This window comes from Pristis pectinata, chromosome 26 (genome assembly GCF_009764475.1).
Source record: "Pristis pectinata isolate sPriPec2 chromosome 26, sPriPec2.1.pri, whole genome shotgun sequence".
NCBI classification, from domain to species: Eukaryota; Metazoa; Chordata; class Chondrichthyes; order Rhinopristiformes; family Pristidae; genus Pristis; species Pristis pectinata.
Window position 1 is genome coordinate 30106557 of NC_067430.1, and position 24054 is coordinate 30130610.

General features: G+C 46.0%; 1 protein-coding gene across 1 annotated transcript; it reads right to left on the reverse strand.

The window, feature by feature from the left end:
- Nucleotides 1-6140: 6140 nt before the first annotated feature.
- Nucleotides 6141-20802, reverse strand: taf10 (TAF10 RNA polymerase II, TATA box binding protein (TBP)-associated factor). The gene is given in 6 exon segments (XM_052039249.1): nucleotides 6141-9194; nucleotides 9196-9234; nucleotides 11077-11191; nucleotides 11650-11714; nucleotides 15903-16051; nucleotides 20650-20802. Coding segments are annotated over 6 exon segments (477 nt in total). The 5' UTR covers nucleotides 20708-20802; the 3' UTR covers nucleotides 6141-9143.
- Nucleotides 20803-24054: the final 3252 nt, after the last annotated feature.

The following is a 24054-nucleotide window of genomic DNA, read 5'->3' on the forward strand; positions in this document are numbered from 1 at the left end:
TGTCACATGTACCGAGGTACAGTGAAAACTTTGTTTTGCATGCCATCCATACAGATCATTTCTTTACACAGTGCATTGAGGTAGCACAAGGGAAAACAATAATGCAGAATAAAGTGTTTAAAAAAGTGTTACAAGAAAACAAGAATGCAGAATAAGGTGTTACTGTTACAGAGAAAGTGCAGTGCAGGTAGACAATAAGGTGCAAGGTCATAACGAGGTAGGTTGTGAGGTCAAGAGTCCATTTTATCATACTAGTGGACCGATCAATACTTATAACAGCAGGATAGAAGCTGTCCTTGAGCCTGGTGGTACGTGCTTTCAGGCTTTTGTATCTTCTGCCTGATGGGAGGGGGAGAAGAGAGAATGTTCGGGATGGATGGGGTCTTTGATTATGTTGGCTGCTTACCTGAGGCAGCGGGAAGTGTAGACAGAGTCCATGGAGGGGAGGCTGGTTTCTGTTATGTGCTGAGCTGTGTCCACAACTCTGCCATTTCTTGTGGTCATGGGCAGAGCAGTTGCCATACCAAGCCGTGATGCATCCGGATAGGATGTTTTCTATGGTGCATCAATAAAAATTAGTGAGGGTCAATGGGGACATGCCAAATTTCTTTAGCATCCTGAGGAAGTAGAAGTGCCGGTGTGCTTTCTTGGCCATGGCATCCACGTGGTTGGACCAGGACAGGCCACTCTTCACAGAGGCTTTAAGCACATCCTTTAAGCTTTACCTGTGTCTGCCTGGTAATCTCTTTCCACAACAGAGCATAGAACTGAGTGTGTTTCTGGAATCAAGTGTCCATTGTACCAACACAAAGAAACCCAGGAGAAAGAAGGCTTTGCAGAGACACTCAGTGGCCACAGCCTAAAACTGCAAGATAACTGTTTAAAAAGGACTATTTGCAAAATGTTAAAAAATTCAGCACCCAGTAGATTTTAACATGTCTCACGTGCATCAAATATGCCTTGGAATTTGGAGTATTTGACCTGCAGAATCACATGCTGGCTGGTTAAGGGCTGACTCTTTAGATGTGGCATGTTAAAACAGAGATTGCTCTTAACTTTCACAAATACCCTTTCTAACTAAGCATCTTACTTAAGAAGGGGTAACTAGTCACAAGTCTCCTCTGGTGTGCCAACAGGTTTTATAAAGCTATGGAGATTGTGGCTGATGTCTGCAACCCCAAATGTCTCGACTAATGACTGGAGACACGTGTCAGAATCCCACCATGGCAGCAAAGAGAATTTAAAGTCAACTAAGCCCACCGGGGATAAAAAGGTATTATTTGCAAGAGTGACCATAAACCTGTTGGACTGATAAATAAAACACAAGCGTTCACCAATAATGTTCTGAAAAGAAAACCTGCCCTTCTTATCCAAGGTACAACAGAGTAATCGACTCTTCACTACCCTCTGAAGTGACCATTTAATAGGAGTAAGCTATCATGTCCTCAAGCCGACCCTGCCACTCAATGTGATCATGGCTGATCTCAACGCCTCTTCTGTGCCAGATCCCCACAGCCCTCAATTCACTGATCTTTCAAAAATCTACTTCCACCTTAAGTACTTCCAGTGATCTAACCTCCACAACCTTCTGGGGGAACACAGACGACCACAGCTTGTGAATTAAAAACAAATTAATTAACCGTATTGAATTAAAAATTATGGTCGGCATAATGGAATCAGTGTTCCTGACTGTTATTAATTCTTATTGTACTTGAAACTTGAGTGAAACCAGTTTTCTGGTTACATTAACATTCTGTGGTGCCTTCATCAGCTGAGACATCTGTGCTACCAATACCCTTACTTCACAGCACCCCTAACCTCTAGGGTAACAGACACTGTTTATTTCCAAGATAGATGCTGTTTTGTGGCTTTCAGAAAACGTCTTGGTTCCACTCTCTCAGATTCCAAGAATTTGTCTTCGCCGCTGTCTTGTTGAATTCAAGATTAACCCACTAAGCTATTGCCTTTCAGAGTTCACGGTGGAGGCTGCAGCACTGCTAAAGGCACAACAGAACGGTTACCTGAACTCCATGCAAATCACACACGGAGTCACAGAGCTGCACAGCATGGAAACAGGCCCTTTGGCCCGACCCGTCCGTGCTGCCTGAGATGCCTTCTATGCTCGTCCCATTTGCCTGCATTTGGCCCATGTCCCACTGTTACTTTCCTATCCATGTACCTGTCCAAATGCTTTTTAAACACTGCAAACTGCACCACCTTCCCTGGCAGCTCGTTCCATATACCCACCACCCTGTGTGTGAAAAACTTGCCCCTCAGATTTCCTTTAAATATTTTCCCTCTCACCTTAATCTTATGTCCTCTAAGTTTGAGACTTCCCCCATCCTTGGTAAAAGGCCAACTACCTACCCCATCTATGGCCCCATCATTTTGTAAACCTCTATAAGTTCAAACCCTCGACCTCCTGTGTCCCAGTGAGAACAATTACACCCTATCCAATCTCCCCTTATAACCACAGCCCTCCATTCCAGCCAACATCCCGGCAAATCCCTTCTGCACTCTCTCCAGTGCTACCACATCCCTCCTGTAGTGTGGTGACCAGAACTGCACCCAGCATCCCAAGTGTGGCCTGACTAATGCCTTGTGCAGCTGCAACATGATGTCCCAACTCTTATACTCAATACCCCTGCCTATGATGACAAGCAAGCTGAACATCTTCTTCACTGCCCTATCTACCTGTGTCACCATTTCAAGGAGCTGTGAACTTGCACCCCAAGGTCCCTCCGTACATTAATGCTTCTCAGGTGCCTGCTGTTTACTGTACATGTCCTGACTGTATTAGAGGAACTAAAATGCATTACCTCGCACTTGTCTGGACTAAATTCCATCTGCCACCTGCTCCATCCAACCTTCCAGCTGATCTATGTCCTTCTGTATCCTTAGCAAGCATCCTTTCTGTCTACAACTCCACCAGTCTTTGTGCAGTCAGCAACATATCAGCCCACAGACATTCTCATCCAAGTCGTTTACATTTATGATAAACAACAAAGGTCCCAGCACCAATCCCTGCAGTACACCACTAGTTACAGACTTCCAGTTAGAACAACAATCTAGTGGTTAGCGCAACACTATTACAGCGACCCGGGTTCAAATCTGGCCACTGTCTGTAAGGAGTTTGTATGTTCTCCCCATGTGTGCGTGGGTTTCCTCTGGGTGCTCCGGTTTCCTCCCACATTCCAAAGAAGTACAGGTTAGGAAGTTGTGGGCATGCTATGTTGGCGCAGAAAGCATGGCGACACTTGCGGGCTGCCCCCAGAACACTCTATGCAAAAGATGCATTTCACTGTGTGTTTCGATGTACATGTGACTAATAAAGATATCTTACCTCTGCCTCCGATCACCAAGCCAATTTGGATCCAGTTTGCCAAAACACCTTAGATGCCATGCACCCTAACTTTCTGGACCAGCCTACCATGCAGGACTTCCTCAAGAGCCTTGGTAAAGTCCACCTATCCCACTTTGCCTTCATCAATTTTCTTGGTGATCTCCTCAAAAAAAAAATCAGATTTGTGAAGCAGGATTTCCCAGGCACAAAATGATGCCGACTCACCCTAAGCAGTCCTTGCCTTTCAAATGATCATAAATCCTATCCCTAAGAATTTTCTCCAATAGTTTCCCTACTACTGATGTAAGGCTCACCACGTAGCTTCCCATCTTATCCCTACTGCCCTTCTTGAATATGGGAGCAACTTTAGCTATCTTCCAGTCCTCCTGAACTTCACCTGTAGCTATAGATGATGCAAAACTTTCAGTAAGAGCTCCAGCAATCTCCTCCCTTGCTTCCCATAACACCCAGGGATAGATCTCATCAGGCCCTGAGGATTTGTCCACCTTAATGTGTGTCAATATCTCAAACACTTCCTCTTTCCTGAGACATACATGTTCCAGACTCTCAGCATACACCTCCCCCAACTCTCCCACCTCCCCATCTTTCCCCCTGGTGAATACTGACCCAAAGTCTTCATTCAGACACCACACATATCCCCTGGTTCCACACGAATACATCCCTTTTGATTCCTGAGGGGATCTATTCTTTCCTTAGGTACCCGCTTGCTTCTATTTATAAATAAGATTTTGGAATTCTTTTTAATTCTGTTGGTTGGGGCCATTTCATGTCCCCTTTTTGCCCTCCCAACTGCTTTCTTAATACCCCTCCTATATCCTCTATAAACCTCAAAAGGTTTAAAGAGGATAAAAACCTCACAATAACAATCTCCCATACCTGACATACAGTTCCTGCTTTGGAGACGCAAGAGACGGCAGACACTAGATACTGGAGCAAAAAGCAAACTGCTGGAGGAACTCAGCGGGTCAGGCAGCATCTGCGGAGGGAAATGGACGATCAAGGCTCTCAACCTGAAATATTGACAGTCCATTTCCTTCCACAGATGCTGCCTGACCCGCTGAGTTCCTCCAGCAGTTGTTTTTGCTACAGTTCCTTCGCTTACCTGATCAAACCCTCAATTTCCTTTGTTAACTAAGGTTCCCTAATCTTACCATCTTTGTTTCCTACCCTTACAGGATTTGTTGACTCTGGTCTATTTTGCTTTTAAACACCTCCCACTTATCAGATGTTGCTTTTCCCTCTAGCAGCTGCTCCCAATCTACTTTCACCAGGGCCTGTCTTATACCATTAAAATTAGCCCTCCCCGATTTAAGGCCTTAATTCTAGATTCACCCTTATCCTTTTCCATGACTACCTCAAAGCTGAGTGAATTGTGGTCACTGTTCGCATAGGGCTCCTCTATAGACATGGTCACCACTTGCCCATACTCATTCCTCAAAGTTAGGCTGAGTACAGCTTCCCCCCCCCCCCCCCCCCCCCCCACCACCAAACCCAATCCTGAGCAGAACTCTCTAATTACTGCTTTAAAAACCCAACCTGAATGCATTTAACAAATTCTACCCCAGCCAGGCTTCTTATATCAAGGCAATCCAAGTGAATATTGGGAAAGATCACTCACTATGACAACCCTGTTGCTTTTATATCCTACTGCTATTTGCCTACATATTTGTTCTTCAAAATCCCACTGACTATTTGGAGGGCTACACTTTAATCACTCTGTTCTTATTTCTAAGTTCTGCAGATATCGCTTCATTGGCTGATCCACCGGGATATCCTCCCTGAGTGCTGCTGTAATGGTCTCCCTGATCAGCAGTACACTTCCTCTCCTTTTGAAACCACCCCACACCCCCACCATCTCCAAAATTATACCAAGGAATATTGAGCTGCGTTCTTGCCCATCGCTCAACCACATTTCTGTGGATGTTGTCTACATGGATTTCAGTAAAAGATTTGATGAGGTTCCTTGGGTAGGCTGGCCCAAAGCACATAGGATCCACAGCGAGTTGGTAATTGGGAACAAAAACTGACTGGGCCAGAGAGCACAGAGTTGGGGTGGCTGGATATTTCTCTGACTGGAGGTCTGTGTCTAGTGGTGTTCTGCAAGGATCGGTGTTGGGACGTCTTGTATGAAAATGTAGGTGGCCTGATTAGCAAGTCTGCAGATGACATGAAAATTTGCAGAGTTGTGAATACTTAGAAAGGTTATCAAAGGATACAGCAGGATATAGATCAGCTGGAAATTTGGGTGGAACAAACTTTTTTTATATATACACACCGCGGTGGGTGCCTGGAACACAACTGCCAGGGGAGGTGGTGGAAGCAGATACAGTATCAAAATTTAAGAGCTGTTTAGACAGACACATGAACAGGCAGGGAATAGAGGAATACGGACCACGTTCCGGAAGATGGGATTAGTTAGATTTACATCATGGTTGGTGCAGAAGTGGTGGGCGAAGGGTCTGTTCATGTGCTGGACTGTCCGAAGTTCTACGTACCCCCGATCACAGACCAAACACACCACCTATGGTTACTTCACTGAAACTGGGTATTGAAATTCCAACCTCAATAACATAATGGAAATATCCCCATATCAAGGACTACAGCAACTTAATTCAGTAACCTTGCCTTTATATGTGGAACTGGGCAAAGTGACTATTCAACAATTGCCATGAATTTAATTTCTTTTCTTTAATTTAGATTTTCCCCAGTTGTTTCAGTAAAAATCTCAACTAAAAAACAAAGCTAAAAGGAAAATAGTTTCTGGTCCTAGAAATCACAACAATAGGTTTTTCATAAAAACATTTGATTAAAACAAGCAATTGGATTCTCAAATATTTCATGCAAAAAGGCAAACAATGAGATCAAGGATGAAACAAACTCTCATGGTTGGTGGAACCCAAAAGTGAAAATGAAACAGTGGTAATTTCAATAAAATTTAAACAGGATATCCACAAGGTGTACTTACACAAAGAGCCTCAAATTTTTTAAGCACCAAAAGCCTCCAAAATTCTGCTCACTAGTTATTAACAGCTCCCAACCTTCTGGCAGACTTGACAGCCCCAAGCACTTGGCTGGAGCTGTTAGTTATACGATTCCAAGAGCCTAAATCACCAAGTGATTCAGTACTTATTTTTACAAATTTAGAAGGTGCTTTGGACTCAAAGGATGTGCACCCTTGTCACCACCATCATCAACATAGTATCACTGTATTAATATCTACAAGGTCTCTCTACAATGTAATGCATTTGGAGAGGTGCAAAAAGTTAAGGGAATACATAGTAGAGGATATGTTGGTAGTATCTACAGGAGGTGCTGCCTCAAGAAGGCAACATCCATCATCAAAGATCCCCACCATCCAGCCCACATAAATACATCTACATCTGAGCAACTCATTTCAGGGGTACCAATGTTCATGCAGAAGTGTAACGAAGTTCCAAGGGCTCCCTAACAGGTTTCTTGAATGTATCTTTACATTTTCAGTTCAGTATGTGAAAAATCACTTCAGTTGATTATAATAGTATCTACAGGAGGCACTGCCTCAACAAGGCAACATCCATCATCAAAGATCCCCACCATCCAGGACATGCCATCTTCTCGCAGCTCCCATCGGGCAGGAGGTACAGAAGCCTGAAGTCCCAAACCACCAGGTTCAGGAACAGCTATTTCCCTTCAACCATTCGGTTCTTGAACCAACCGGCACAACCCTATCACTGCAGTGTAGCAACTTTGCACCAAAATGGACATTGTTTCTTTTTGTTCTAATTGTGTTCTTTCTTGTAAGAAGTGTATAATTTATGTTTTCTTGTGAATGCTGCTTATATGATGCTCTGTGCCTGTGAAGCAAGTTTTTCATTGCACCTGTGCATATGACAATAAACTTAACTTTGATAGGGAGAGGTGCAGTGTACACCCACAGATCCTTAGAAGACTGGTCAATACTGAAGATGCACGAGATTCTTTCCTTTATGGAGTATAGAATATTAGAGTAGGGAGGTTATTCTAGAACCAGTCAGAACACAGCAAGTACTGCAGTTGGTTCTAATCACATTATAAGCAAGATGTGATTGCACTGGAGTGGATTCAGGGGAGATGTACTAGAACGTTGTCAGGACAGAAAAATAGTAGCTATGGAGGGAAGATTGGATAGGTTGGGGTTATTCTTTAGGAATATGGAGGAAGCAAAGACGTGAACAGTTGAGGTGCATAAAATAATGGGAGTCCCGGATAAAAAGGAGTTACCCATTTCCATTTGGAGAGAGCTCAAAAACTAAAGGGCCAGGAATTAAAGCAACTGGAAGGATCAAAGTGGAGATGAGGAAAGAAAAATCAGATTTCACCAGAGGGTGAAAGGGTCAGGAACTCATTTCTTGAAATAGACAGTAAACCTTAGATAATCAGGTACCGGACATGTACTTCAAGAGCTACAGATGAAGTGCTGGAAGGTGAGATTAGGCTGGGCAGCTTTTTCTGGCCATCGCAGGCACTATGGCTGAATGGCCTCCTCCTCTATTATAATTTTTCAATGAAAAATTGAAAAACTTACTAACCTCTGCATAATTTATCAAACCAGTAATCTTATCAAAAGTAGAATATTCCCCAATACATGACCAGTTGTACTTAAAATTATTTCTTAATGAAATTATTGAAGTGTAAATTTATTGTAAGAAATGGACATTTATAGATTACAGAATCTTTCCTTGTGCAAGATTGAAACTACCACAGTTTCTGCACCACTCATTTGATTAAACGTCTCGACTGTAATAAGCTCTTGATTCTAAAGGAATAGAAATTCCTTGTTCCACTTGTTCTCAAAGGCTCATGAAACATACATCCATTCTACGGCAAGAAATAGAATCTAAGGCAATTCAAGCCAAATCACTGGAACACTTAAAAAGGTAAAGGAAACAGTATCTAAATTGGGCTCACTTCAATAAAGTTTAAAAATCAGCATATTCAGTTAAAAAAAAAAATTCCAGTTTAGAGAGAGGCTAATTATTTTATTGATGAGTTTTATATAGAACCAGAAACATCTACGTTCTGATAAATGTATCTGAAACAGTAGTTTCCTAAAGGCTTTTCCCCCCACTCATTTACAGCAAACTTAAGCTTTGAGTTTAATGAACAAGAGGTGCACTCCCCAAAGCTGGAGCAAAGCAGAAATGGCTTTGATTTCCCCCCCTTTCCCAAGTACACATAAAAAAATTGTTCCTTCCCCCTTAATTGACTGCACAAAACATTTTTCCCCTCTAAAACCATAACACATTTACAAGTAGACACTTTTCAAATGCATCTTATGAAAAACACACTATTGCAACCTGAAAATAATATGGCTCTCTTTTACTGAATGACAAAACTAGCTTGCTATTTTCAAAAAAACCTATTATACAGACCAATCCCCTAAAGGCCATTAGATGCAGAGTTTTAATTTAGATTCTATTTCAAATGGATCCCAAAACAAGCTTCGTAGAAAGGAAAATAATACCTCGCAAATTCATTTTAAAGTTCAAAGAAAATACTTCAAATCCTTTTAATCAGTTTAACTAAAAATTCAAAAAGATATGCCGGATCAGTGAGAATAATGCGACTCTTCAAACAATGAACGAATGTTGGATGGAGATTCAAACCACTTTAGCACTTGTCACATTGGTAACATTCCAAATCTGTGGCATTATTTCTGTTCCACTGTCATTTGCTGAGAAGGTATTCAGAGCTGACATTGTACAGTACTTGTAAGATGTTAAAAAGTAGTCACTAGTTTGCAGAAGACGCTTTCAGATCTTTATGTAAAGTAGTGGGGTTTCTTCACATTTATGCCATATTCAGTGAGAGCAGGAAATTAAATCTTCCATGGTGAGGGTGTATTTTTTATCCTGGAAAAAAACAATTTTAAAAACTGAAGCATCTTACAAGACAAAACGATTCCCTGCAAATAAAAAATTTACACAATTTTTCCATACACCTGTTCCATTAACCCAAAATAAAAATGGAATAAGGAACGACAGCAAATAATTTGAAGACCAAAGAAAAACTCCAGCGAGGATGGCAGTAGAAATGTGCAAACATCAGTAATTATGAAGTAGCACATATCATAGTACACTTGGAATGGGAGAGAGCAGAGTGGTTTGGAACAGCAAATGGATTAAAAATGGTAAATTGGTTTACTGTCACATGTACCAAGGCACAGTGAAAAAAAACTTTGGTTTAAATGCCATCCATACAGATTATTTCATTATATCAATACATTGAGGTAGTACAAGGGAAAAGCAGTAACAGAATGCAGAATAAAGTGTTACAGCTACAGAGAAAGTGCAGTACAGGCAGACAATAAGGTGCAAGATCATAATAATGTAGATTATGGGGTCAAGAGTCCATTTTGTCGTACTAGGGGACCGTTCAATAGTCTTAGTGGGAAAGAAACTGTCCTTGAGCCTGGAGGCACGTGCTTTCAGGCTTTAGGGGGATGCATTTGGCAATAATAACAGCAGGGTGCTCTGGTTTCCTCCCACATTCCAAAAGACGTACAGGTTAGGAAGTTGAGGGCATGCTATGTTGGCGCCGGAAGCGTGGCGACACTTGCGGGCTGCCCCCCCAGAACACTCTACGCAAAAAAGTGCATTTCACTGTGTGTTTTCGATGTACAGGTGACTAATAAAGATCTTATCTTACCTCAGTTGGCAAAGGCAGTTAATGAAATCTAAAGGAATAGCATTGATGTGTGTTGATGCAATATAACACTAAGGTATTACCTGGTATTAGTTACCATAATTACACATAGCAGATAAAAGGAATCTACCATTACATGAGAAAAGATTAAGGGATATTTGATACATATGTTAGGATTATGGAAATGATGAATAGATGGAACTGTGTTTCCCAATGATGAATGGATCTAAAAACAATAGAGATATACAGGAGGTTGTTTTGTTTAAATGCATAAATGCATTTTGAGACAGTAGAAATGAACTAGCAGAGTTAGCAATTGAAGCAAAGACCAGGTATACAACTTAGATTAGAAAGAAGGTTACAGAGAAATCAAGGGATTTGGAGGACAGGGCAAGTTAATGCAATTAGGGCAGCTGTTTGTGAGGAAAGCACCAAATAAAAACAGGAAGTGTTGGAAATATTCATCAGGTCGGGCACAAACAGAGATAACATTCCAGGTGACATCAGCAGTGAGCTATGAGGGAAGGTCAGCAACTGAAACTTTAACTGCCAAAGGTTTGACATACTTCCCATTTTTATTTCAGATGTATCTAATCTGCAGGATTTTGATTTTCTACCAAAAAGTACTGGATGAGCCAGAGTAATGTGCGTATAACCTTCTGTAAGACAGGGCCAGGTAATATAATTCCAACATGATACAACAAGTCTCTGTCATTTGGAATTGAATGAATACCTTTATGAGAAAGTTCTCTCATTGGAAAACCAGTTTGGTTTGTGCTTACAGGTAACATTGAGAAAATTTAATGTTTGTGTATTTCCTTGGGCTGTTCATCCATTAACATGAGTTTCTGGCTGAAAGTATTCTAATTAACCAGGAGCAATGGTTCAGAAGCTGAAGAATCCCAAATTACAAACGTGCAGTCTTATAAAGCATAGATTTTCAGAACTTTAAACTGGCATATCCTGTTCCTACAGGATTGTTCCGATGGATAAAGCTTCCCTGCAGTTGCTCAAAATTGCATGAAGCATCACATTCAGTATGAACAAACCTTGCTTTTGTTTCTGGAGCTTCCCGATGCAGTTCCTTTCATCTTACAATGCTGCAAGGCATCATTCGCAATATCCGAGATGAACTTTTGTGCAGCCAAAGATATTAAACGAATTCTGTTTAGAAAACAGAGTGATCAAAAAGCCCATGTATACAACCAATTTCATAGTAAATCAATGCAAACTGTTAATGAAGATTTATAAATGAACAAAACAGCTTCTTGAATCAATATTCTTTCACAGAATATTCGCAAAAAGTGTAGCTTAAACATCCTAGAAAGGTTCCACTGAGAGAAGATCTTCAGTCTTTCAATTAACAAACTCCAGCAATTACAACCACCAACCTTTGGATATCTATTCGTAAACTAACATATTAAGGGGCTGGGGGGTGGGATTCTTGAAATTCTTTGGCTATTGAGCAAATTTCCAACATACAGGGCTACAAGAACAGAATAGCTATATGAAACACAAGCTTTTGGGAACCTATTACAACTTAAAGCATTTTAAAATAAGGGTTTCTCACTGTAGAAATGCTAAATCAATATTATTACTAAAATGTCAAAGCACTAACTTACATGCGAGGATCAGAAGCCTCAAACCCTGCTCGATTCAGATAGTATCCTGTCACAGCATCTGGTATCTGAGGTGTTCAAAAAAACAAGCAGCATGTAAAAAGTGAATTAACTATACACACCTTTAAAGTTAATCATTAACCAAGCAAACTCATCACCAAACTCCAAGACCTGGGACTCAACACCTCCCTTTGCAACTGATCCTTGACTTAGAGCCATCTTCTGCCTAGTCCCATCTACCTGCACCCAGACCATATCCCTCCAAACCCCTCCCATCCATGTACCTATCCAAACTATCTTACAATTGAACCCACATCTACCACTTCCTCTGGCAGCTCATTCCACACTTGCACCACCCTCGAGTGAAGAAGTTCCCCCTCAGTTTCCCCTTATATATTTCACCTTTCACCCTAAACCTATGTTCTCTAGTTCTAGTCTCACCCAACCTAACGGGGGAAAAAGCCTGCATGCATTCACCTTATCTATACATCTACAAGTTTGCAGATGATACCACCGTTGTAGGCCGTATCTCAACCAGCGATGAGTCAGAGTACAGGAAGGAGATAGAGAGCTTAGTGGAATGGTATCATGACAACAACCTTTCCCTCAATGTCAACAAAACAAGAGCTGGTCATTGACTTCAGGAAAGGGGGCGGTGCACATGCACCTGTCTAATCAAGGGTGCTGAGATCGAGAGGGTTGAGAGCTTCAAGTTCCTGGGTGTGAACATCACCAATAGCCTGTCCTGGTCAAATCACATAGATGCCACAGCCAAGAAAGCTCACTAGCGCCTCTACTTCCTCAGGAGGCTAAAGAAATTTGGTTTGTCCCCTTTGACTCTCACCAACTTTTATCAATGCATCATAGAAAGCATCCTATCGGGATGTATCACGGCTTGGTACAGCAACTGCTCTGCCCAGGACTGCAAGAAGCTGCAGAGAGTTGTGGACACAGCCCAGTGCATCACAGACACCAGCCTCCCCTCGCTGGACTCTGTCTTTACCTCTCGTTGTCTTGGTGTAGCAGTCAGCATAATCAAAGACCCCACCCACCCGGGACATTCTCTCCTCTTCCATCGGGTAGAAGATACAGGAGCCTGAGGGCGTGTACCACCAGACTTAAGGACAGCTTCTACCCCACTGTGATAAGACTATTGAACGGTTCCCTTATACAATGAGATGGACTATGACCTCACGATCTACCTTGTTGAGACCTTGCACCTTATTGCACTGCACTCTCTCTGTAGCTGTGACACTTTACTCTGTACTGTTACTGTTTTTACCTGTACTATATCAATGCACTTTGTACTAACTCAATGTAACTGCACTGTGTAATGAATTGACTTGTATAATCGGTTTGTAAGACAAGCTTTTCACTGTACATCAGTACAAGTGACAGTAATAAACCAATATCAATGTACCCCTCATAATTTTGTATACCTCTAAGATCTCCCTTCATTCTCCTGCGCTGCAGGGAATAAAGTCCTAACCTATTCAACCTTTCCTTATAACTCAGGTCCTCAAGTCCTGGCAACACTGTGTAAATTTTCTCTGCACTCTTTCAAGCTTATTGATACCTTTCCTGTAGGTAGGTGACTAGAACTGCACACAATACTCCAAATTTGGCTTCACCAACGCCTTGTACAACTTCAACATAACATCCCAACATCTGTACTCAATGCCCTGATTTATGAAGACCAAAGTGCCAAAAGCTTGCTATAATCCTATCTACCTGTGACTCCACTTTTAAGGAACTATAGATCTGAATTCCCAGGTCCCTTTGTTCTACTGCACACCTCAGAGCCCTACCATTCACTGTTTACGTCTTATCCAGGTTTGTCCTCCCAAAGTGCAACACCTCACACTTTTCTGCATTAAATTCCACCTGCCATTTTACACCCCATTTTCCCAGCTGGTCCAGATCACTTTGCAAGCTTTGATAGCCTTCATCACTGTCCACTACGCCCCCAATCTTGGTGTCATCCGCAAATTTGCCGATCCAGTTTACCACCTTGTCCAAATCATTAGTATAGACAATAAACAGCAACAGACCCAGCACCGATCCCTGCAGCATGCCACTAGTCACAGGCCTCCAGTCAGGGAGACAACCATCCACTACCATTCTCAGGCTCCTCTCACTATTCAATGTTAAATCCAATTGGCTACTTCATCCTGAATGCCAAGTGACTTAACCTTCTGGACCAGCCTCCCATGCAGGACTTCGTCGAAGGCCTTGCTAAAGTCCACATAGACAATGCCCACCGCCTTTCCCTCATCGACCTTCTTGGTAACCTCCTCGAAGAACATTAAAATTGGTAAGACGTGACCTACCACACACAGAACCAAGTTGACTATCCCTAATCAGGATGCCTATCCAAATACTTATATATTCTGTTGTTTAGAATATCATCTGATAATTTACCCACATCAGACTTCCTGATCAACAGACCATAAGATCAACAGTAAGGACAGGCAGCAACACCTCCAGCACAATTATTCTCAATACTGGTGCCCCACAAGGATGCATCCTCATCTCCCTATACACTCATGACTGCATGCCAGATTCTGCTCTAAATTCACCTACAAGTTTTCAGATGATACCACTGTAGTGGGCCACATCTCAAATAACAATGAGTTGGAGTACAAGGAGGTAGAGCACTTAGTGACATGGTGTCATGACAACAACCTTTCCCTCAATGTCAGCAAACAAAAGAACTGGTCATTGACTTCAGGAAGGGGGCAGTGCACATGCTCTTGTCTACATCAATGCTGCTGAGGTTGAGAGGGTTGGAAACTTCAAGTTCCCTGGAGTGAACATAACCAATAGCCTCTCCTGGTCTAACCATATAGATGCCACGGCCAAGAAAGCTTACCAGTTCCTCTATTTCCTCAGGAGGCTAAAGAAATTTGGCATATCCCCTTTGACACTCATCAGTTTTTAAACCAATGCATCATAGAAAGCATCCTATCCGGGTGCATCACGGCTTGGTATGCCAACTGCTCCGGCCAGGACCACAAGAAACTGCAGAGAGTTGTGGACACAGCACATCACGGAAAATAGACTCCTCTCCATGGACTGTCTACACTTCTCACTGCCTCGGTAAAGCAGCCAACATAATCAAAGACCCCACCCACCCTAGACATTCTCTCTTCTTCCCTCTCCCATTGGGCAGAAGATACCAAAACCTGAAAGCATGTACCACCAGGCTCAAGGACAGCTTCTATACCGCTGTTACAAGGCTATTGAACAGTTCCCTAGTACAAGTTGGACTCTTGACCTCACAATCTACCTCATAATCACCTTATTGTCTGCCTACACTGCACTTTCTCTGTAGCTGTGACACTACTCTGCATTCTGTATTGATTTACCTTGTACTTCCTCGATGCACTGTGTAATGAATTGACCTGTATGAATGGTATGCAAGACAAGTTTTTCACTGTACCTCGGTACAAGTGACAATAATAAATCAATTCCAAGGTAGAAAATGTTTAGCATTTGAAAAATGCTTCCCTACCAGCCATCAACTTCCCATGTAATGGGAATTCATTATATATTGGAGAGATTAAACAAAATGAGAATACATAAATTATTTACTAAAACTGCTGTAACATCACTTCCCAAATGACAATATTTAGTACACTGCATTCCAGATTCTATCACAAAGAATGCTTTCCAAAATTTCCATACTTACATTAATGAGAATTCCAACGACCAAATTATAAAAAGATTTTCTACATAATCCCATTTAGAACTCGTGTGTAATGGCACAGGGAATGTTACAGCCAGATTTATGAAGTTATGTTGTTTTTTTTAAAAAGCATTAGCATAGGAAATGGTCACAGTAGTAGTAGAATTTAACCCAAAATCATTTGGGTCAAGGGGACTGGAATCAGCTTTGTCAAAACTTGTGCTGATTTGAAAATTAGCAGTTGTAATGTTTTTTTATATTAACATGAATGTAAACATTGTATGCTTCACCATTTCACCTTGTGTTTGTTTACTGCACAGGAAGATGCCACTTTTCAAAAACTTAAACCAAGCAAGGACATGTACTGTTCTCAATCTTCCACATACATGCTCCTGTAGCCCAGTGTTTTAACTTCTTTGACTTATTGTTGAACGAGAATTGGAAGCCTGACATGATGGTAACAGGAGAGTGAAGAACTTGCCAAGTACCTTATTTATCTAGTTGACATTATGTAGAGAAAATGAAGTGCAAGCCACAACTTGAATTATTGAAATGAATATAACCTTACTGTTGGTGTGTAATCTTCTAGTTGCATAAGAAAATCTGCCAGTGGCGTTGTTGATATAACAGGTTTGACATCCCCATTGGCAATCCCTTGAGGAACGTAGACACCATTTGAAACAGATGTCTCTGTTGCAGAGGCAGCAGCATTTGGAACTGAAGAGACAAGAAAGTTACACTGATCAGCACATAGCAAGAGAAAACTGACCTTGCTGAAAGCTGTAGCCCAGAAATGAATGCATTGTCCTTATTTTCTGATGCTCACTGTTAATTGCCTTCTCCTCTTCTGACATCACAACATAGGGACTTGCAGATTGGGTTATTAAAAAAATGGGTACAAAGCTCTTTGTAAATTCTCCAAAGCAAATTGAAATGAAAACAGAAAAAACTGGTACAGATCATGCAGCATCCATGGACAAAGAAACAGTTGAAGTTTCAGGTGCAAGACCCTTCGTTCCTCCTTCATTTGCAGTTTTTTTTTATTTTCAGTTAAAGATCAAGGACATTTGCTTGGTTGACAAAAATTACTTCAACATTCAATACCATTAATGACTACGACTGTTCAACCAAACTAAAAAACTAATTAAAAGATGGAAGGAAAATGATGGAAAGTCCATTTACTGAATGCAACATTTCAATTGGTTATTTGGATCTGATATTATAATATTCAAATTAATTCAAAATCCTCCTGATTTTCAGGCCCTTACTGGCTAACCCTAATCCAATTCAATGCAAATTCTCAGTCACATTTCCAAGTTGCATCAAGTCAATAGTCATAGCTTGAGACACAGTAACAAAGACATCCCATATTTGATTTCTTGCTCTGATCTGCCAGCTTCTGCCAAAGCCTCAATACAGCAGTAACCTTTATAGATTGCAAGGGAACCAAGATTGTGGTGCATGTTTTTTTTGTGGGGGGGGGGGGGGGGGGGGGGGGGGGGGGGGGGGGGGGGGGGGGTGAGGTAGTGGAGGAGGAGGAAAGTGAAAGAACCACAGTGGCTGGATAAATGCATGGCACTGGGTATTCTACTGAGGCACTCAAAACCACATCCATTGAACAGGACACAAAATGACAACTATATGGAATTATAGTGCAGCAAGAAATTAAAACAAAACTATAGGCTGGAAACTCGAGAGTGAATATAGACCTTAATGCTATCCCACAGGTAGATAAAGATAAAGATCCTGTGTATTTGAAGTTAGGAGGAACAAGAGGCAAAGGACTTCGGAAAACTTAAAGGCAGGAAAACAGTAGCTTGCTTAAGGAGAATCCCAGGGACGTGATAGTCAGCAAAAGGTCAAAAATACAAAAGTGATACTATGCATAAACAGAAACAAAAAGCATATTCAAAGATAGAGAACACGGAAAAGTCGATGGCAATACACCTATAAAACCATGACCACTGGGGGGAAGATCACTGTAACCACAATGCGTTACTTCTCAAACTAGAGAACTGATAACATCAGTGGTTTGGTACTGTGGATCTTTCAAAAGTTCCCATTCGGAAAGCATTCAGGGAAGAGAAGTCCAAGGGACAGTCCATCGAGACATGGACAGGCAAAAATGAAACCAAGAGAGGGCAGTTAACTAAGTTGGGCAGCACAAAATTTGGAGTAGAATAGCCAGGTTCAATGTATCACAGAGGCTAGAAATATAGAGCAAAATCTCAAACAAACTGCTGGAATAACTCAGCAGGTCAAGCAGCATCTGTGGAGGTAAAAGGACGTTCAGTGTTTTGGGTCAAGACCCTACATCAGGACCTCATCCAGAGTCCTGATGCAGGGTCTTGAAGCATTGACCATCCCTTCGCCTCCATAAATGCTGCCTGACTCACTGAGTTCTTCCAGCAGTTTGGGTTTGTTCAATGCATCATAAGCTGGAGAAAGGTGGAGGGAGGATATTCTGGCTGCTTTGACCTACTGCGAGAGAGGAAGAACATAGCATTCCTATTAATTTTTTTTTAAGTTTTGTCCATTCACAGGATACAAACACCACTGCAATGCCCACACTTATTCTCCAGCCCTGCACTGTGTAGGCAGTTAGTGAGGATGGTTTCTGAAGTTACAGACAGGCCAGTCATAGAGTCACGCAGCACAGAAACAAGTCCTTCGGCCCAACTGGTCCATGTCAACCAAGATTCCCCATCCAAGCTAGTTCCATTTCCCAGTGTTTGGTCCATAACCTTCTAAAGCTTTCCAATCGATGCACCATTTCCAACTGTCTTTTAAAAGTTGTTACTGTACCTGCATCACCACTTCTGGCAGCTCATTCCACATATGGACCACTTTTTGTGTAAAAAAAAAGTTAACCCTCAAGTTCCTCTTAAACCTCTTCCCTCTCACCTTAAACCTATGCCTCTCATTTTTGATTCCCCAACCCTGGGGAAAAGACAGTGTGCATTCACCCTATCTATGGCCCTCATGATTTTATACACCTCTATAAGGTCATCCCTCAGTCCCCTACACTCCAAGGAATAAAGTCCTAGCCCATCCAACCTCTTCTGTAACTCAGGCCCTCCAGTCCCAGCAACACCCTTGTAAACAGTCTGGATAACGGTGGCAGATCTCGGACCCAGGCGACATTTCAGAACTAGAAGGGTTTTGACAACAACCCAGTCCCCCCCTCCAACCATTCATCACCCCCCCACCCACCATCAGACCGTCTGCGCCCCACCCGCAACCATCCAGCACCTCCCCGCCCCCCCCCAACCAACCACCAGAAACCCTCTTTGATCACCACCACACAACCCCCCCGCCTCCACCTGGACTCCACCGACCCCCCTCCTCCTCCCAGACCCCCCCCATCCCCCTCAGACTCCCCCTCCCCCCCAAACCCCACCGGACTCCACCGACCCCCTCCTCCTCCCAGACCCCCCCATCCCCCTCAGACTCCCCTCCCCCCCAAACCCCCCCAGACCCCAACGATCCCCTCCTCCCCCTTCCCCTCCTCCCTTCCTCCTCCCCCTTCCCCCTCCACCTCCTCCCTTCCCCCCCCCCCCTCCTCCCCTCTCCACCTCCTCCCTTCCCCCCCCTCCTCCTCCCCTCTCCCCCCCCTCCCCCCCTCCTCCCCTCCTCCCCCCCTCCTCCCTCTCCCCCCCCCTCCCCTCCTCCTCCCCTCTCCCCCCCTCCCCTCCTCCTCCCCTCTCCCCCCCCTCCCCTCCTCCTCCCCTCTCCCCCCCTCCCCCCCTCTCCCCCCCCTCCCCCTCCTCCTCCCCTCTCCCCCCCTCCTCCCCTCCTCCCCTCTCCCCCCCCTCCCCCCCTCCTCCCCTCTCCCCCCCCTCCCCCCCTCCTCCCCTCTCCCCCCCCTCCCCCCCTCCTCCCCTCTCCCCCCCCTCCTCCCCTCTCCCCCCCCTCCCCCCCTCCCCCCCTCCTCCCCTCCTCCTCTCCTCCCCCTCCCCCCCCTCCTCCTCCCCTCTCCCCCCCCTCCCCCCCTCCTCCCCTCCCCCCCTCCTCCCCCTCCCCCCCCTCCCCCTCCCCTCTCCCCCCCTCCCCCCCTCCTCCCCTCCTCCTCCCCCTCCCCCTCTCCCCCCCTCCTCCCCTCCCCCCCTCCTCCTCCCCCTCCCCCCCTCCTCCCCTCCCCCCCTCCTCCCCTCCCCCCCTCCTCCTCCCCCTCCCCCCCTCCTCCTCCCCCTCCTCCCCTCCCCCCCTCCTCCCCCTCCTCCCCTCCCCCCCTCCTCCCCTCCTCCCCTCCCCCCCTCCTCTCCTCCCCCTCCCCCCCTCCTCCTCTCCTCCCCCCCCTCCTCCTCCCCCTCCTCTCCCCCCCCTCCTCCTCCCCTCCTCCCCCCTCCCCCTCCTCCCCCCTCCCTCCTCTCCCCCCCTCCCCCCCCCTCCCCCCTCCCCCCCCCTCCTCTCCCCCCTCCCCCCCCACCTCCCTCTCCCCCCCCTCCCCCCCCACCTCCCTCTCCCCCCCCTCCCCCCCCACCTCCCTCTCCCCCCCCCTCCCTCTCCCCCCCCCCCCCCCCACCTCCCTCTCCCCCCCCCTCCCTCTCCCCCCCCCTCCCCCCCACCTCCCTCTCCCCCCCCCCCCCCCCACCTCCCTCTCCCCCCCCTCCCCCCCACCTCCCTCTCCCCCCCCCCTCCCCCCCCCACCTCCCTCTCCCCCCCCCCTCCCCCCCCCACCTCCCTCTCCCCCCCACCTCCCTCTCCCCCCCCCTCCCCCCCCACCTCCCTCTCCCCCCCCCTCCCTCTCCCCCCCCCTCCCCCCCACCTCCCTCTCCCCCCTCCCCCCCCAACCTCCCTCTCCTCCCCCCTCCCCCCCCACCTCCCTCTCCCCCCCTCCCCCCCCCACCTCCCTCTCCCCCCTCCCCCCCCACCTCCCTCTCCCCCTTTCCCCCCCCCCACCTCCCTCTCCCCCTTTCCCCCCCCTTCCCCCCCCCACCTCCCTCTCCCCCTTCCCCCCCCCACCTCCCTCTCCCCCTTCCCCCCCCCACCTCCCTCTCCCCCTTTCCCCCCCCCACCTCCCTCTCCCCCTTTCCCCCCCCCCCACCTCCCTCTCCCCCTTCCCCCCCCCCACCTCCCTCTCCCCCTTTCCCCCCCCCCCCACCTCCCTCTCCCCCTTTCCCCCCCCTTCCCCCCCCCACCTCCCTCTCCCCCTTCCCCCCCCCCCCACCTCCCTCTCCCCCTTCCCCTTCCCCCCCCCCCCCCCGGGCCGGGGTCGGACGCCGTGACCCAGGCCCAAACACCGACCGAAGCGCCCGCACCGACGCCCGGACGGAGGCCGCTCGCCAGCCCGGAGGCCCCGGGCGCACACCCACCGTTCCCGGCCGTGGTGCCGGCGGCCGCCCCGCCCGGCGGCGCCCCGTCCGAGTTCATGGCGCTCCGGCTCCCGCTCACTGCGGCGCCGCCATCCTGTCCACCCCGGAAACCCCTCCGCTCCCCTGCCCTTCCTTAAACCCCTCCGGGTGCTCCCGCCAATCGAGCGCCAACACTTCGTTCCGCCTGGTCGATTTGAAGGTGCAACATTTAATTATTCGCACAATAAAATACAAATTTAAAATATCGTCCAAATTTTGAAGGTAACTGTAAACCAAATTCTTCAACTAGCCAGTTGAAAGGGTGAACGCCATCAGGAGAGACACTCCTTCTGTGAATAAAGAAAGAAGATGCAGAAAACACTGAGCAGGTCAGGCAGCATCTGTAGAGGGAGAACCAGAGTTAATGCTTCAGATCAAAGGCTCTTCGTTAGACTGGGGAAAGAGGTTTTAAGTTGCAGAGAAAGTGGGGGTAGGATTGATAGGACAGATTTACAAGTTGGTGAGGCTGCACCTGGAGGTTCGTGTACAGTTTTGGTCACCCTGTCATAGGACAGAATCAATAGACGGTAGGTGTGGTTTGAAGGGTTGCACAACATGGTGGGCCGAAGGGCCTGTATTGTGCTGTATTGTTCTACGGACTGGAAAAGAGTGCAGAGGAGATCGGCAAGGATGTTGCCGGGATTCAATGGCCCGAGTTAAAGGGAGAGGTCGGGCAGGGTGGGACTTTATTCCTTGGAGTGTAGGAGACTGAGGGGTGACCTTACAGAGGTGTATAAAATCATGAGGGGCATAGATAGGGTGAATGCACTCAGTCTTTTTTCCAGGGAAAAGGAATCAAAAACTAGAGGGCATAGGTTTAAGGTGCGAGGGCAGAGGGACCTGTCGCGGCCAGGTTTGCTAGGGTGGTTCAGGAGGGTTTAAACTAGATTGCGAGCGGGAAGGGAACCGGAGGAGTAGGTCAGAGGAAGAAGGGGATGGGGAAAAGTCAGAGCTGACAGGTAGGGAGGCTTTGAGGAAGGAGAAGCAGAGTACAGGCTACAAAAGTAGTAAGGTGGATGGGCTAAAGTGCATTTACTTAAATGCAAGGAGCATCAGGAATAAGGGAGATGAACTGGGAGCTTGGATAAATACATGGGACTACGATATTGTGGCTATTACAGAGACATGGCTGACATTGGGGTAGGAATGGATATTGAATATTCCTGGTTTTCAATGTTTTAAAAGGGATAGGGAGGGGGGGAGAAGAGGAGGAGGGGTGGCGATACTGGTCAGGGACACTGTTACAGCTGCAGAAAGGGTAGATAATGTAGAAGGATCCTCTCTAGAGTCAATATGGGTGGAAGTTAGGAACAAGAAAGGGGCAGTTACCCTCCTGGGAGTATTCCTTAGGCCCCCGGTAGCAGTAGGGATACTGAGGAGCAGATTGGGAGGCAGTTTTTGGAAAGATGCGAAAATAACAGGGTTATTATAATGGGAGACTTCAACTTTCCAAATATTGATTGGCACCTACTTAGTACCAAAAGGTTTAGACGGGGCGGATTCCTGACACAGCATGTTGACAGGCCGACTAGAGGGAATGCCATTTTAGATCTAGTTTTAGGTAATGAACTGGAACAGGTGACAGATCTATCAGTGGGTGAGCATTTGGGGGACAGTGACCATTGCTCCATAACCTTTAGAATTGTCATGGACAGGGATAGGATCAAAGAGGACGGGAAGGTATTTAATTGGGGAAAGGCGAATTATGAGGCTATAAGGCAAGAACTTGGGAGTGTAAATTGGGGTGACATTTTTGAAGGGAAATGTACTATGGAGATGTGGTTGATGTTCAGGGATCTTTTGCAGGATGTTAGGGATAAATTGGTCCTGGTGAGGCAGAGAAGGAATGGTAGGGTGAAGGAACTGTGGGTGACGAGAGAGGTGGAACAACTAGTTAGGAAGAAGAAGGCAACATACATAAGGTCTAAGTAGCAAGGATGAGACAGGGCTCGTGAGGAATATAGAGTAGCAAGGAAGGAACTTAAGAAAGGGCTAAGGAAAGACTTTGGCGAGTAGGGTTAAGGAAAATACCAAGGCTTTTTTCTCACACGTGAAGAGCAGAAGAATGGCTAGGGTAAAGGTAGGTCCGATTAAAGACAAAGGTGGGAGGATGTGCCTAGAAGCTGTGGAATTGGGTGAGGTTCTCAATGAATACTTCTCTTCAGTAGTCACCAAGGAGAGGGGTCTTGACGATGCTGAGGACAGTGTTGGTGAGGGTAATGTTCTAGAGTATGTAGATATGAAGAGAGAGGATGTGTTGGAGTTGTTAGAAAATATTAGGACAGATAAGTCCCCGGGGCCTGACGGAATATTCCCCAGGCTGCTTCGTGAGGTGAGGGAGGAGATTGCTGAACCATTGGTTAGGATCTTTGAGTCCTCGTTATCCACGGGGATGGTACCGGAGGATTGGAGGGTGGCGAATGTTGTCCCCTTATTCAAGCAAGGTAGTAGGGATAGTCCAGGGAATTACAGGCCGGTGAGCCTTACGTCTGTGGTGGGTAAGCTGTTAGAAAGGATTCTAAGAGATAGGATCTAGGAGCATTTAGAGAATCATGGACTGATTAGGGACAGCCAGCATGGCTTTGTGAAGGGAAGATCTTGCCTCACAAGCCTGATAGGGCTCTTTGAGGAGGTAACCAGGAAGATTGATGAGGGTAGTGCAGTGGATGTGGTCTACATGGATTTTAGTAATGCGTTTGACAAGGTTCCACATGGTAGGCTTTTTCAGAAGGTCAGAGGCCAAGGGATCCAGGGAGGCTTGGTCGTGTGGATTCAGAATTGGCTTGCCTGTGGTGGAGGGAGTGCATTCGGATTGGAGGGCTGTGACTAGTGGTGTCCCACAGGGATCGGTTCTGGGACCTCTATTGTGATATTTATTAATGACTTAGATGAGGGGGTGGAAGGCTGGGTTAGCAAGTTTGCAGATGACACAAAGATTGGTGGTGTTGTGGATAGTGTGGAGGGCTGTCGAAGCTTGCAGAGGGATATTGATAGGATGCAGAGCTGGGCTGACAAGTGCCAGATGGAGTTCAATCCAGAGAAGTGTGAGGTGGTACACTTTGGAAGGACAAACTCCAAGACGGAGTACAAGGATAATGGCAGGATTCTGGGCAGTGTGGAGGAGCAGAGGGATCTGGGGGTTCATATCCACAGATCACTGAAAGTCGCCTCACAGGTAGATAGGGTAGTTAAGAAAGCTTATGGGATGTTGGCTTTCATAAGTCAGGGGATCGAGTTTAAGAGCTGCGAAGTGATGATGCAGCTATACAAAACTCTGGTTAGGCCACACTTAGAGTACTGTGTCCAGTTCTGGTCGCCTCATTATAGGAAGGATGTGGAGGCATTGGAAAGGGTGCAGAGGAGATT